At 63.8% G+C, this 15,288-nt stretch overlaps 2 protein-coding genes across 2 annotated transcripts in view; both read right to left on the reverse strand.

Annotated features, from left to right (window-relative positions):
• Window positions 1-216: 216 nt before the first annotated feature.
• GTPBP6 (GTP binding protein 6 (putative)) lies at window positions 217-10,533 on the reverse strand. The gene is made up of 10 exons (XM_018044432.1): window positions 10,104-10,533; window positions 8,137-8,274; window positions 7,665-7,735; window positions 7,448-7,578; window positions 6,212-6,282; window positions 5,303-5,461; window positions 4,230-4,438; window positions 1,777-1,925; window positions 1,332-1,484; window positions 217-764 (listed from the first exon to the last, which is right to left on the reverse strand). The coding sequence occupies exons 1-10, from the start codon at window positions 10,456-10,458 to the stop codon at window positions 641-643; spliced, it is 1,560 nt and encodes a 519-aa protein (XP_017899921.1). The 5' UTR covers window positions 10,459-10,533; the 3' UTR covers window positions 217-640.
• A 2,019-nt stretch (window positions 10,534-12,552) lies between these two features.
• PPP2R3B (protein phosphatase 2 regulatory subunit B''beta) overlaps window positions 12,553-15,288 on the reverse strand; it is a gene marked incomplete at its 5' end in the record, with an annotated part of 28,046 nt that continues 25,310 nt past the window's right edge. Inside the window, 4 exon segments of the mRNA XM_018044433.1 lie at window positions 12,553-13,239; window positions 13,979-14,085; window positions 14,176-14,294; window positions 14,951-15,126. Coding sequence (XP_017899922.1) covers window positions 13,089-13,239; window positions 13,979-14,085; window positions 14,176-14,294; window positions 14,951-15,126 — 553 coding nt within the window.

Consider the following 15,288-nt stretch of genomic DNA (forward strand, 5'->3'; position numbering starts at 1 on the left):
GGCACAGGTGCCCTGAGGCCCTGGCTAGCTGGCTCCGCGGTCTGTTCATCACTCTGAGAGGGGGCTCTGCTCCCGGCCCTTCCGCAGCCCCGCTTCTCCACCCCAGCAGGACCTGGCTGTCAACAAGAAGCCCGAACTTGTATTTTCCTTTAGGTGAAAACACCTAACGCCTGTGCAGTGGGTTCTGTGTGCTGAGCCCTGTTAATGAGCAGCTCCTTCCCGCTTGCTGGGTTCTTGTTTTAATCACTCCCTGGACACTGCCGTGTGCAAGAACAGGCTGGTCACATAGGACCGTGTGAGATACACAGCAGACACACAAATTGGACCTGCCTGCCTAGAGGACAGCGTTCACGAGCTGTCTGCTGGGCGGCCGGTGCACAAAAACCACAGAGGCTAGTTTACACACACACACCGCATAAAGCTTTTACTGTCTGGTGTGTGGTCAACCATCCTGGACAGAAATCTGCTCCCCAGACGCCCCGACGGTCGGCCAGAACCACTCAAGAGTCCCACGGGGTCCCGTCCCCACCAGGCTGGCGGGGGTGGGGATGGTGGGGTTGGGAGCGAACGCCCAACACACGTGCTTGTCTCTGGGGCTGAAATGTGCAGCGCCCTCATCTTTGGGGAGGGGGGAATCCTTTCACCCCGGAAACAGCTTCTGGAACCTTCCGTAAGCAGAGTCACTGATGATGACTTTCACGTCGGCAGCCCCGGCCTCGGGGATCACGTCCACCGCCTGCACCGTGGCCTCCTGGTGAAGCCAGCTGCGAGGGAGACGCCATTGGCGGGGGGGTGGGGTCACAGGATTGGTGGGCGGGACACGCGATTGGTGGGCAGGACATGCAACTGGTAGGGGGGGACACGCGATTGGTAGGAGGGAGACGTGATTGGTGGGAGGGACATGCGATTGGTGGGAGACACAACTAGTGGGAGGGACACATGACTGGTGGGAACCAAGACCCCAACAGTGTCTGAACCCCTACCCAGCCTTCCCAGGATTGGGAGGCCAGCGTCTCCCACAGTCCTGGCGAGTGGACACAGGGCCATACGCCTGCTCGTGCCGGGAAGAAGCAACTGATGGGAATGGAGACCCTGACCGAGCCTGAACCCCCACCCAGGCTTCCCAGGGTAGGGTGAGGTAATTGGGGGTGTGGGTGCGTTTCGAGGCATGGACATGTGGCCAGAACCCTGCTCGTACGTGGTGAGCGTGGGGACGCGGGGGTGACAAAGCCACCCAGCACCGTGGCCTTGCCCGCTCACATGACTGACACCCCACGCAGCACAGTGATCATCGGAGCTACCACCCCTCCATCCAGGCCCGCCCCACGCACCTCAGCTGCGGTCCGGCCAGCCGCACGCGCAGGGTGAGGGTCCGTCTCCCCGTGGCTCGCAGGATGGCGTCCTCCACCCTGGCCATCAGCTCATCCAGCCCGAGCCCCAGGAGGGCAGACACGGCCAGGACGTCGGGCTCCGCGGGTGTGTACCTGTCCAGGCGGCCGGGACAGCGCGCTCAGCAATGTCGAGCTTGCCCGGGCACCAGGTCACCTCGTTGTGGGCTCGTACCATAGACTCCAGGGATGGGGGGCTCGCCCGGGCACCAGGTCCACTTTGCTGTGGACTCGGACCATAGACTCCAGGGATGGGGGGGCTCGCCCGGGCACCAGGTCCACTTTGCTGTGGGCTCGTACCATAGACTCCAGGGATGGGGGGCTCGCCTGGGCACCAGGTCCACTTTGCTGTGGACTTGTACCATAGACTCCAGGGATTGGGGCTCACCCGGGCACCAGGTCCACTTTGTTGTGGACTTCCACCATGCTCTCCAGGAGGGCGTCTGGCAGGCCCAGGCCTCTCAGGGCTGACAGGACACTGGCCTTCTGCAGCTCCGTCTCGGGGTGGCTCACATCTCTGACGTGGACGATCAGATCCTGAGGACCAGGTGGGCCAGGTGGTCAGATCTTGCGGCCAGGGGCTCCCACCCCCAGCCCCAGAGGACCCGCCAGCCCCAGGACACTGCTCCTCCCGGTGAGGGCAGAGCTCCGCACCATGGGGGCCTATACCTTGAGAGGTGGGTTAGACCTGAGATCACAGCATGGCTCTGTGGTGCACGCAGCCCCCCCCAGCCCCCTCGTTAGGGTTTCCGGAGAGGCTGCCACTCCCTGTGCACCTGGACCCCAGAGACTGCTCGGCACCCCAAAACCTGTCCCCCCAGTCTCCCGCCCCACAGTACTGACCCCTCCCCCCCACCAGCCAGCCCAGCCACACTGCCATGTTCACAGCTCTGGACTGGCCCACCTTTCTGTGAAACCTTCAAGCTCGCATTTTAAAGAACTTCTTTCCCCGTTTCATGTTTTACACACAGGTTCCTCATGCATTGGGAAAAGAGAGACAAAAAGGAAGTAACAACGGAGGGTAATTCTGTCACGGAAAGGAGGTGCTCTGTCTGGTTTTAAGGGATTCACTTCTAGGTTCTCTTTTTGATGAAGTAAGTTTCCTTTTACTTCAGGTTTCACGTCAGAAATTTTACATTTTAAGGAACCTTGGAGGATGAAGCTGACAGCTGCACGGGGCCCTCAGCCTCGGCTGCTGTGACCTAGAAGCTGCCTGTCCCTGGGCCCTGCTGCCCCCTGCTGAGTGAACGCCAGGCTCTGTTGGGATTCACTGTTTCTGGGCCCCGGATACCGCCAACACAGAAAGGGAAACCCCTCTTAATTAGCATTTCCTTCGGAAAAAAATACTGTTGTAGGGCTTCCCTGGTCACCTTCCTGGCAAATGGTAAGAAATCCACCTGCCAGTGCAAGACATGAGGGTTCAGTGCCTGGGCCGGGAAGCTCCCACGCACCGCGGAGCAGCTAAGCCGGTGCGTCACAACTAATGAGCCGGCAAGCTGCAACCACTGACCACCTCGGGCTAGAGCCCCTGCTGGGCAACAAGAGCAGCCGTCACCACGAGAAAACGGGGCACCACCACCAGGGAGAGGCGCCGCGCCTCAGTTAGAGAGAGAGAGGCCCCCGCCCGCCACAGTTAGAGAGAGGCCCCCGCCAGCCACAATTAGAGAGAGGCCCCCACCCGCCACAATTAGAGAGAGGCACCCACCCGCCACAATTAGAGAGAGGCACCCCGCCATCCACAATTAGAGAGAGGCACCCCGCCGGCCACAGTTAGAGAGAGGCCCCCCGCCGGCCACAGTTAGAGAGAGGCCCCCACCAGCCACAATTAGAGAGAGGCACCCCGCCGGCCACAGTTAGAGAGAGAGGCCCCCCCACCCGCTACAATTAGAGAGAGGCGCCCGCCCGCCACAATTAGAGAGAGGCCCCCCACGCGCCACAATTAGAGAGAGGCCCCCCCACCCGCTACAATTAGAGGCGCCCGCCCGCCACAATTAGAGAGAGGCCCCCCACGCGCCACAATTAGAGAGAGGCCCCCCCACCCGCTACAATTAGAGAGAGGCACCCCGCCGGCCACAATTAGAGAGAGGCCCCCACCAGCCACAATTAGAGAGAGGCCCCCGCCCGCCACAATTAGAGAGAGGCCCCCACGCGCCACAGTTAGAGAGAGGCCCCCACGCGCCACAGTTAGAGAGAGGCCCCCACGCGCCACAGTTAGAGAGAGGCGCCCCGCCCGCCAGAGTTAGAGAGAGGCTCCCACCATCCACGATTAGAGAGAGGCCCCCACCAGCCACAATTAGAGAGAGGCGCCCGCCCGCCACAGTTAGAGAGAGGCACCCACCCACCACAATTAGAGAGAGGCCCCCACCATCCACAATTAGAGAGAGGCACCCCGCCTGCCACAATTAGAGAGAGGCCCCCACCAGCCACAGTTAGAGAGAGGCGCCCCACCCGCCACAGTTAGAGAGAGGACCCCACCAGCCACAATTAGAGAGAGGCGCCCTGCCTACCACAACCACAGAGAGGCCCCCCTCACACGCCACAATTAGAGAGAGACCCCCGCCCGCCACAGTTAGAGAGAGGCCCCCCTACACGCCACAATTAGTGAAAGCCCAAACAGCAATGAAGACTCAGCACAGCCAAAAATAAATGGTAATAAATAGAAAACAAAACTTAAAATTGTACAGTCAGGCATAGGTCCCTGAGTGCAGGGGCTTGAGAGATCTGGTCCCTGTGATGTCTGGTGTAAGGGGACACAGCCCTGTGCTGTCGTAAGGAGAAAACCATCTCCCCTCCCCGTGTGCTGGTATCTGACAGAGAACCAGCCTGGCCCTCCCTACTCACCGAATGGGCCACGTCCTGCAGGGTGGCCGAGAAGGACTCGACCAGGCTGTGGGGCAGCTGGGAGAGAAACCCGATGGTGTCCATGTAAAGGACCATCAGTGCAGAGGGCAGCCGCCCCGCGTGGGCCGTGACGTCGAGCGTCGCAAACAGCTGGTCCCGGGGCTGTATGGCGGCGTCCCCGGTCAGGGCCTTGATCAGCGTGGTTTTCCCTGCAAGTTGGGGTCAAGGGGACATGCGTCTCAGGCCGTCTCGGGTCCCCTAACGTCCACTTCTGACCTCGGGCTGCTGGACGGTGGGATGGGAGCGAGGAGGGTGTCTGAGCCCAGAGTTCTCTGCAGGGCCCTGGTGCCAGGCACCAGTCATTGAAGAACACAGCTGCTATTGTTCAGGATTCCAGATAAATCGGGCCTGGGTGGGAGGGTTAGTGTAGACAGACAAGCGGCATGGTGTAAACAGTGGTCACATGTGACTGTGAGATGGGGAGGCGTCCCTGGAGAAAAAGGGAGGTGTCCTGGACCATGTGAGCTGTGACGCGGTATGCTTATACACAAGAGTGATGGCGTACACAGTGGTCACATGTGCGTGAGACGAGGACGCATTCCTGGAGACAGAGGGAGGGGTCCTGGACCATGAGTTGTGATGTGGGTGTCCTCATACAGAGGCATGATGGTGCCGTTGGGCGGATGCTACGTGCCTGCCATGGGGTGGGAATGTAGACACAGGACGCCCCGCCCAGCAGTGCAGCCTGAGGGAGATCCCACCCACCACCCTGGCCCCAGGGCGGGTCCACCCACCAGCCCTGCCCGAATGAGGCCCAACCAACACAGGGAGGCCCCACACCAGCACAGCCCCGCCCCAGGGAGGCCCCGCCCATCAGCCCCATACAGCCCTGCCCAGTGCCAGGGAGGGCCCGCCCACCAATGCAGCCTAAGGGAGATCCAACCCACAACCCTGGCCCCAGGGCGCGTCCACCCACAAGCCCCGCCCCAGGGAGGCCCCGCCCGCCAGCTGCTCCCTGGGGAGGCCCCTGCCCCCAGCCCTGCCCTGGCCCCCACCCCTGACTCGCCCCTCACCACAGTTCGTGTATCCCACTACAGAGACCACTGGGAACTCCCTCCGCCTCCGCTGCTGCCCTAGAAGGCGCCTCTTGCGGCGGAGTCTCTCCAGGGCCTTCTGGATCTTGGCCTCCCTGTCTCTCAGGAGACGCTGCTGCACCTGCAGGAAGGACTCGCCTAAAAACACCCAAGACGGCGAGTCGGCGAGCAGGCCCGGGGTAGGGAGGCAAGAGCTGGGGGTGGTGGGTGGGGCGGGCGGAGGGGAGGAGGGGCGGCCTGTGGGGGTCTGACAGGTGTCAGGACCCCGGGGACAAAAGCCCTAGCCTGCGCCCCCGGCACAAACAGCCTTGGCACCTCCTGCTGGGAGAACTCTGTCCGGAGGAAGGCGGCCTTAACCCAGCCCTACTGCCCTTTGGGGTCACCTGGTCTCCCCCTTATCCCTGAAAGGGAAAGGCCGAGGGGAGAGTCCGCATGATGGCCACAGTGGGCTGAGCAGTGCCCCAGAGATGCTTCCACATCCTCATGCCTAGGACCTACACATGGGGCCTCATTTGGAAATGGGGTCTCTGCAGAGGGGGTGAAGTGAAGGACCTGAAGTAGGGGCCGCCATAAACCCAAGGACAGAGTCCGTATAAGACACAGACGCAGAGGAGAAGCCACGTGGAGATGGAGGCAGAGACAGAAGGGAGGCGGCCACCAGCCCAGGGACGGACGCCCAGAGCCCCCAGAAGCCCGAAGCGGCGGGGAGGATGCTCCCCTGGAGCCTCTGGACGGAGCTCAGCCCTGGGGCCCCTTGATACCCACCCTTTCTGAATGTGACCACAGAGAGGCCCTCTCAGGACTTGTGGGGGACACTGTCCCCTTTGTAGGGGTGGTGGCCACGATAACACCCTCTGCACATCTTGTGAGGAGCCCTCAGACACATACCTGACCCCATGGTGTAGCGAGAGCTCCGTCCGCGTCCGCCCAGGTGGGCAACATTGCTTTTCACGTGGGACCTAGCTGGAAACGGTTGGCTCAATAGATGGGCAGACAAGTGCGTCCACCACAGGACATGGGGCGAGGACAGAGCAGGGGGCCGGGGTGGGGTTCCTGGAGGAGGGATCGCTGGGGGCCCCCTCCCACATGGGCCATCACAGGCGAGGACAGAGGGCCCCTCCCTGGGTGACATGTCTCTGCTCACGTACACATGGGACTTGCGGCCACAAGCTTGCAGCCATACCCACCACATCTCACCCTCAGCACACCTGGAAACATGTCTAGATATATGAAAACTAGAGACAGTCCTGGGAGGGCTCCCTAGAGGGGGCTCCCTAGAGAGGTCCCGGTTGGGAGGATCCCTAGAGAAGGTCCTGGTTGCGGGGGTCCCTAGAGAGGGTCTCGGTGGAGGAGGGGCAGTCCCTAGAGGGTCTCAGTGGAGGGTGGGTCCCTAGAGGGTCTTGGTGGAGGGGGGGTCCCTAGAGGGTCTCAGTGGAGGGTGGGTCCCTAGAGGGTCTCAGTGGGCGTCCCCAGAGAAGGTCCTGGTTGGGGGGGTCCCTAGAGGATCTCCGTGGAGGGGGGGGTCCCTAGAGGGTCTCAGTGGAGGGGGGGTTCCCTAGAGAAGGTCCTAGTTGGGGGGGTCCCTAGAGGATCTCCGTGGAGGGGGGTCCCTAGAGGGTCTCGGTGGAGGGCGGGGGGGGTCCCTAGAGAAGGTCCTGGTTGCAGGGATCCCTAGAGGATCTCCGTGGAGGGGGGGTCCCTAGAGGGTCTCGTGGAGGGGTGGGGGTCCCTAGAGAAGGTCTTGGTTGGGGGGTCCCTAGAGGATCTCCGTGGAGGGGGGGTCCCTAGAGGGTCTCGGTGGAGGGGGGGGGTCCCTAGAGGATCTCCGTGGAGGGGGGGTCCCTAGAGAAGGTCCCGGGCGGGGGTCCCTAGAGAAGGTCCTGGTTGGGGGGGTCCCTAGAGGGTCTCAGTGGAGGGGGAGTCCCTAGAGGGTCTCGGTGGAGGGGGTTGGTCCCTAGAGAAGGTCCTGGTTGGGGGAGTCCCTAGAGGATCTCCGTGGAGGGGGAGTCCCTAGAGGGTCTCAGTAGAGGGTGGGTCCCTAGAGGATCTCCATGGAGGGGGGTCCCTAGAGGGTCTCGGTGGTGGTGGGGGGTCTGTCTGCCCTAGCCCGGGTCCTGCTCGCACCTGAGCACAGGGAGCTCGGCCAGCGCCACCTGCAGCCGCGCCTCCTTGGTGCGGGCGTTGCAGCGGAATATGTGAAGAACCAAGGTGAACCGGTCAAACACTGGCACGCGCCAGGCGGCTTCCAGGTCTTTCTAGAAAAACCAGAAAGCGAGGGAGGGAGGGGATGAGCCGTGAGCCCAGGCTCCTGGAGACCTGCTGACCCGCTGCTTTGCGGTACCTTGGTGGGCGTGGCCAGCCTCTCCACGTTCAGGAAGACGGCGGTGATTTCCGGGGACCCTCTGATCCTCTCTAGGAAAAGAGCACCCCCGTCAGAGGCTGGTGTGGCTGCAACGAGCGTCTGGGGACCGACCCTGCGCTTTGATCGGCTGTGTCCCCCGGACATCCCCTGGGTCTCCGAGCACTGTATTGAGGGGGCATGGAGCATGGGTCAGGGAGGACCAGGCTACAGTCCATTTCCAGGAAAATAGGTCTCATACCTGCTGAAGCTGAAGCTCCAATACTCTAGCCACCTGACACCAAGAACCAACTTATTGGAAAAGACCCTGCTGCTGAGCAAGACTGAGGGCGGGAGAAGGGGACAACAGAGGATGAGGTGGTTGGATGGCATCAACCATGTGCCATGAGGCTCAGAGGGACGGTCAAGCCCGAGCCACTCTAGGAGGGGGCTGTGGTACGTGCGATGGACTCACCTGTCAGCTGCTCCAAGGTCCCTCTGCCGAAGATGAGCTTCTTGTCTGGCGTCTTGGTGGGCACCACCATCGTGGCCACCACCGACCAGCCGTCCAGCGTGCACACCAGCGCTCGCGCCTCCGCCACCTGCCACTCGGCTTAGGGGAGAGACGGGCCGGTGTGAGGGCCACTTCCGGGCGGGTCAGCCCTGCCCAGGGTCCTGGCCCACATGCCCCCAGGCTGGGATGGCTTCCTGCTTCCTGGCCACACGAAGGTTCCCAGAAAGCACCCGAATGGGCATTTCCTTGAAGCGGAGATCTGTTCTGGGTGGATGGTCGAGAGTGGGGATGGAGGATCGGGGAGGGAACGGGAGGGGAGGGGAGGGGAGCCAGAGCTGAGCAGGGGATGCAGGGACAGCGCCGCTCCCCCCCCCCCCGGCCATTTTGGCATCGGGCAGGTCTGCCCTGTGGGGACTCAGGGTCCTTTGTGACCCACTAGACAGCATAGATCAACCCTGGGATTTCTTTGGAAGGAATGATGCTAAAGCTGAAGCTCCAGTACTTTGGACACCTCATGCGAAGAGTTGACTCACTGGAAAAGACTCTGATGCTGGGAGGGATTGGGGGCATGAGGAGAAGGAACCAACCCAGGATGAGATGGCTGGATGGCATCACGGACTCGATGGAGGTGAGTCTGAGTGAACTCCCGAAGTTGGTGATGGACAGGGAGGCCTGGCGTGCTGCGATTCATGGGGTCGCAAAGAGTCGGACACGACTGAGTGACTGAACTGAACTGAACTGAACTGAGACAGCATCTCCTGTGAAGCTCCCAGGGCCCGCAGAGCCTGCCGTCCTGTATGTGGGGTTGGGCTGAGTCCCGTCCTGGGAGGGTATCATGTCCTGGGTGACCAGAGCCTAGTTCCAGCTTTCCCCAGTGGCTGCCCTTGCCGAGCCCAGCATGAGCAAGGAGGCTCCCACCCAAGGTCTGTGGCCCTGAGGAGTCAGAATAATGGGGCCGGTGGGAGGCAGAACCCACCCAGGACAAGAGTCCGGAGGAGTGGGGACGCAGGCCGTGGATCAAAGGCGACCAGGACCTGCCCTGTTCTCGTCTCTCCTCCGGCGGATCCCTCGCAGGGCAGCTGATGGACAACAGACACGTGGGCAGTGGTGCCACCGTGTGGCTCTGTGCCCTGACGGGGTCGACAGGGCTGGCGCAGGTCTGGAGGGGTGGGAGCCTGGGGGCGATGGCCCGGAGCACAACTGTGCGGGGCTCTGGCTTGTTCTCCAGTGAGACGTGAAGCTCAGTGGCCAGAGCCTCACAGGAAGTCACCCTCCCTCCGGAGCCCGTCCCCTCCACTCTGCGACCACAAGCGCCCCCTCCCCGCCGCTCAGAGCTCAACCGGTTCCCGTTTCTGCTTCAGAAGCTTGTGCACCATCTCCGAGCTTAGTATTTAGCAGCGCAGAAAGTGGGTCCATAAAAGGGTTAAAGCCGAGGGGCACCCCGCCGGCACCCCGCGTGAGTTGCTGGGATCGTTGGCATTATGCATGGGGAGGCCCCGGGGGAGCAGGGCAGAGCGACACCCAGGAGTGGCTCAAAGGGAAAGGGGCTCGCTGCGCGCAAAGCAGGAGGGAGCCTGTGACCAGAATGAGGGTTTCCAGGCCCATGGTGGCGGGGTGAGGTGCGGCTCCCGGAGCCAGCGAGGGAATGGGCGGTTCAGCCTCCGAGTCCGCCTCAGAAGCCCCACCTAACCGGCTGCAGCGTCGAAGGCAGGCCCCAGAAACCCCGCCTCTGGAGCCCCGCCCCCAGAAGCCCCGACCTATGAGCTCCGGCCTTCGAGGTCCGCCCCCAGAAGCCCCGCCTCTGGCGTCCCCGACCTATGAGCTCAGCCCGCGAGTCCCGCCCCAGAAGCCCCGCCTCCCAAGCGCCGACTTCCCCGCCCCTTAAGCTCGAGCCTCCTCGCTCCGCCCGACCCCGCGCTCTCGGTCACCTCGGGTCCCCTGCGGCTTCCCGGGCCCCCACTTGATCTCAGGGTGAACCAGGCACACGCGCTGTGTCCCCGAGGGCAGCAGCGGGTCCCTCCTCAGAAGCTCCTCCTCGTCTTCCTCCTCCTCCGCATCTTCGGGCTCCTCCTCCCCGCCAGCCCGGCTTCTCCGGCCATCCGCACGTGGGCCGCCCCTTCCACCCTCCCGCCCCTCCGAGCACCCCAGGCCTCCGCGGACAGCGGCAAGGGCGCGCTCGGGGCGGGGCGGCGGCGGCAGCAGCGCGGCCCTCGGGGGCCGGCAGCCGCGAACCGCGCGAGAGAGCCAAGCGCCGCTGCGGACGGCAGCCCGCAAGGCCCACATCCTGCGCACGTCTGAGAACAGAGCGGGGCCTCCGGGGCGGAGCCAGCTCCATAGCCGGCTGCCCGTCGGTCACCCGGGTCGACAGGGCGGGGCCTCGGGGAGGACCCAGCTCCTGTACCGGCTTCCCATTGGTCACCCGGGCCAACGGGGCGGGGCCTCATCCCTTGCCGGCTGCCCATTGGCCACCCAGGTCAACAGGGCGGGGCCTCGGGCGGACCCAGCTCCTTTACAGGCTGCCCATTGGTCGCTCGGGCACTCGCCGCCACCGCCTGATTGCTGTGAGCGAGTCTCGGCCGGGAGGCGGGTTCCGGGGGTGCTGCCAGGCACGCGCCTCTGTTGGGGATGCTTGCAGCGGCCTCCCCCGGCGTATAGCGCCGGAACCGAGCCGCGCCGCGCACCCAAGCCGAGCCCCACTACAGCCTCCGCCCTAGGCCGGCGGTCTGGGCTTGCTGGTCCAGTTCCGCCCTCGGGAGCCCAAAGCTCTGCCTTGTGCGTCCGAGTGCGCCCCCTAACCCGGAGGTCCCAGCTACTGCCTTGGGGCCCTGAACCGTGTTACGGGCTCTGCACCCGCTCCACGGCTCTAAAGTGTACGCTGGGGACTCGACTGTGGTCCTGGGGGGTCCACATAGGTCCCCCCGGATCCTGAACTCTGCCCTGGGGATGTGTGTGGCTCAGTTCAGTTCAGTCGCTCAGTCGTGTCCGGACTCTGCGACCCCATGAACCGCAGCACGCCAGGCCTCCCTGTCCATCAACTCCCGGAGTTCACCCAAACTCATGTCCATTGAGTCGGTGATACCATCGGACCATCTTATCCTTTGTCATGCCCTTTCCCCTCCTGCCTTCAATCCTTCCCAGCATCAGGGTCTTTTCCAATGAGTCAGCTCTTCGCATCAGGTGGCCAAAGTATTGGAGTTTCAGCTTTAGCATCAGTCCTTCCAATGAATATTCAGGACTGCTGGTTGGATCTCCTTGCAGTCCAAGGGACTCTCAAGAGTCTTCTCCAACACCACAGTTCAAAAGCATCAATTCTTCGGCACTCAGCTTTCTTCACAGTCCAACTCTCACATCCATACATGACCACTGGAAAAACTATAGCCTTGACCAGACGAACCTTTGTCGACAAAGTAACCTCTCTGCTTTTTAATATGCTATCTAGGTTGGTCATAGCTTTCCTTCCTAGGAGTAAGCATCTCTTAATTTCATGGCTGCAATCACCATCTGCAGTGATTCTGGAGCTCAGAAAAATAGTCTGACACTGTTTCCCCATCTATTTCCCATGAAGTGATGGGACCGGATGCCATGATCTTCGTTTTCTGAACGTTGAGCTTTAGGCCAACTTTTTCACTCTCCCCTTTCACCTTCATTAAGAGGCTCTTTAGTTCCTCTTCACTTTGAGACTTTCCCAGGACCACATGGCTGTGGAGTCCGCCCTCCCGACAGTGGGGCGGCCAGGAAGACAGGCCCGCGTGGTCTAGTGTGAGGGACCCCCACTCCAGCTCTCGCCGCCCCACCTACTCTGGGAGGGCCTGTGTCCGGCAGGGGGGCTCAGCTGCAGGGGTGAGGAGGGCCTGTGTCCGGCAGGGGGGGCTCAGCTGCAGGAGGGAGGAGGGCCTGTGTCTGGCACGGGGGCTCAGCTGCAGAAGGGAGGGACCCTCCGCGAGGTCTGCTGGGTGCCAGGACCTGAGACAACCTGCCCAAGGCCTGGTTGGGGGATGCTCCTTGGCCACCTCCACTGGACACGTGGGAGCCCACCCTCCCCTGGAATCTCGGGTTGATGCTCGGAGCGGTGCTGGACCCGGGGGTGAGCGGAGCGGCGTGGAGGCCGGACGTCTGGTCTCACGGCGCGGTGTGTGCAGGGGAGGCTCGCACCCTGTCGTGCACAGAAGTGACCCCAGGAGAGCCGGCCGCCCCGGGGCCATGCAGGGACCGCCGTGGCCAGAGTGCAGGCTGCACGGCCCTGGCCTGTGACCCGTGCCCGGCGGCTCCGTGTCCGGGGGGCCCTGCACACCCCGCAGTCTCCCTGCGGGGACCCCCACATCCGTGTCATGTCCATCTGTGACCTGCGTTCAGAATCCCCTGCTACCGTGTCTTGTCTTGTCTCAAGGTTAGTCTCGGGCTGAAAATCCTTTAATTCTTTATTTCAAAATACAAACGTGATCTCATAAAACTCTTTAAACCGCTCTGCACAGCAAATAGAAGGCAACTGTACACATTCTGTGCACGTACACAGAAATGCTGGGCCGCGCTGACCTGGGTGCTCCCTCGGCCCTGGCCGGGGCGGCATCCCTGCAGGGGCCCCGTGGGACAGCGGGCGCTGTGGCTCCTGGAATGTTCCTGCCGACACAGCCGGCCCAAGGTCAGCGCGGGGACAGCCCGGGCAGACCCACGACAGCACCGCAGGATTCCCACCGGGGTGAACCGTCCGCTGACGGGGGACTCCAAGCGCCTGGACAGGGCAGCGGGCCTAGGCCGCCTGCCCGCTGGGGAGGCACCGCGAGGCCGTCTGCAGCCGCTTCTGTGCCAAATAAAGACGCACGCACCACAGAGAGACGAACTGCACTGGGTGAGGCCGATGGCTGCTCGGCCGCGTTCCCCACCCACGGGCCACGGGGGCCCCGAGGAGCCGCGGGTCACGAGGGCGGCAGGTCGTCGCCCCCACACTCGTACTCATACAGCTCGACGGTGCCCAGGCTGCCCGGCGCCTCCAGGAAGGGCCTCTGGGCCAGCGGGGACCGCAGGGCGCTCAGCTTCTGCTCCACGGGGCTGAGCTCGGCCTCATACCTGCAGGGAGGGGCCCGTGAGGACAGCGCCCGCCCTCCGCGCCCACCGTGTGCACCCAACACCCTGACACCTGGGGGCAGGACAGCGGGCCTGCTGAGCAGCTGTGCCCCCCCAACACCCTGACACCTGGGGGCAGGACAGCGGGGCCGCTGAGCAGCTGTGTGAACCCAACACCCTGACACCTGGGGGCAGGACAGCGGGCCCGCTGAGCAGCTGTGCCCCCCCAACACCCTGACACCTGGGGGCAGGACAGCGGGGCCTGCTGAGCAGCTGTGTGCACCCAACACCCTGACACCTGGGGGCAGGACAGCGGGCACACTGGACAGCTGTGTGCTCAGCAGCTCAGCCGCCCAGCTGGCTCCCCACCCTGTCCCCCTCTGTGGGATTTGCGCCCCTTGGTGGCCTGCGGGTGCCACCCCCAGAGGGTAGATGCAGCCCTGATAGGTGCCCCACAGGGGCCCTGGGGGGACCCTCCGCAGGCTGGGGGAGGGCCTGACTCAGCAGGAAGAGCTCCCAGAGTCGGCGCTAAGGCCGGGCACGTGGGGCAGAACCAGGCACGGTTCGGAGTCAGAGTGTCCCCACCCTCGGCAGTAGGGCCACAGTCCCTTGGAAACCCTCCCCCAGAAGCGGCAGCCAGAGGTGGCGTCCTCCCTGCCCCAGCTGGCAGCCCTTTTCCCTGCCCCCGTTCCCGGCCACCCCTCCTCCCGGGACCCAGTTCTCCGGCCACCCGTGCACTCACCCGTCCTCCCAGGGGTCCCCCGCGGCCTCCTCGGCCACCAGGATGTCGTACTCCTCAGCAGCGAAGCGCTCCCAGTCGGACAGCTCGGGCCCCTCGCTCTCACTCTCCTGCAGAGCATAGTACGGTGTCACCCAGGAGCGGCCCGGCGCCCCTCCCCCGCACGTCCCCCGCGGGCCTCCCCCGTCACCGTCCCTCACCCTGAGCAGGGACGCCTGCTCTTTCTGCTCGTGGTCCAGATACTTCTCGATGTTGAAGAAGGTGTCAAAGAACACGTTGGCCAGCTTGCAGCGCTTCAGGTCTTGCAGCGTGATCCTCCCTGCGGGAGGGGCCGGGCTGTGAGCGCGTGGGTAGGGGTGCACGGAGGGGACTTCAGGGGACCGCTGGGAGCGTGGGTGGGTGGGGTGGGGGGCGCAGGGCGTGAGCGCTCAGGGCAGCCACGGGGGAAGCGAAGAGGAGTCTCATGGGCCCCTGGGGCAGCTCATTGGCGTGTGGAGTGGGGCTCCTGGACGCAGGGCAGCTCATGGGCACATGGGCATGTCATGAGCACACTCACGTGTGCAAAGCCACACGCCTTACTGCACAGCACCGTACCGTACGGCACAAGACCACACTTGACCTGCCCTGGACGCGACTACCCTCCCGAGGTCGGGCACACACCTCCCCTGGGGCTTCCCACCCCCGGGGCTACCCACACTCCGGGGCTCCCTACTCCCTGGGGTGTCCCTCTCCACAGGAGCACCCCGGTTCCCCAGGGCATCCCCACAGGCTGTCCCCCTCCCCTGGGGTGTCCCCCACCGCAGGGTGCCCCACTTCCCTGGGGAACCCCTCCAGGCTGAGCCCCATCCCCCTGAGCTCCCCACTCCGGGGGCAACCCTATTCCCCAGGGCATCTCCACGCCCTGGGTGTCCCCCTCCCCCTTGGGGCCCCTCTTCCCTGGGGCGCCCCTCCCCAGGGCCCGGCCCCGCACAGCACCTTCAGTCTGGGGCTTCACCAGGTCCAGCATTTGGCACAGGCAGTCCTCGAAGGGCAGGGCCTCGATGGCCATGCTGTCCAGCCGCCGGCACTGCTCCTCGTAGAAGTACTCCAGCTCAAACATGGACAGCGCCCCGTCCCCGTCCAGGTCCATGCAGCGGAACCAGTACTCAATGCTGCGGCCGGGAGGGTCACACGTCCACGGGGACGGCCATCCACCCAGACCCGCTCCCACCAGGGTGACCCCACCCCCGGGCCCAGTACTCATTGCTGCGGCTTGGAGGGTCACACGTCCGCTGGGACGGCCGTCCACCCAAACCCGCTCCGACTAGGGTGAC

This window comes from Capra hircus, unplaced genomic scaffold (genome assembly GCF_001704415.2).
Source record: "Capra hircus breed San Clemente unplaced genomic scaffold, ASM170441v1, whole genome shotgun sequence".
NCBI classification, from domain to species: Eukaryota; Metazoa; Chordata; class Mammalia; order Artiodactyla; family Bovidae; genus Capra; species Capra hircus.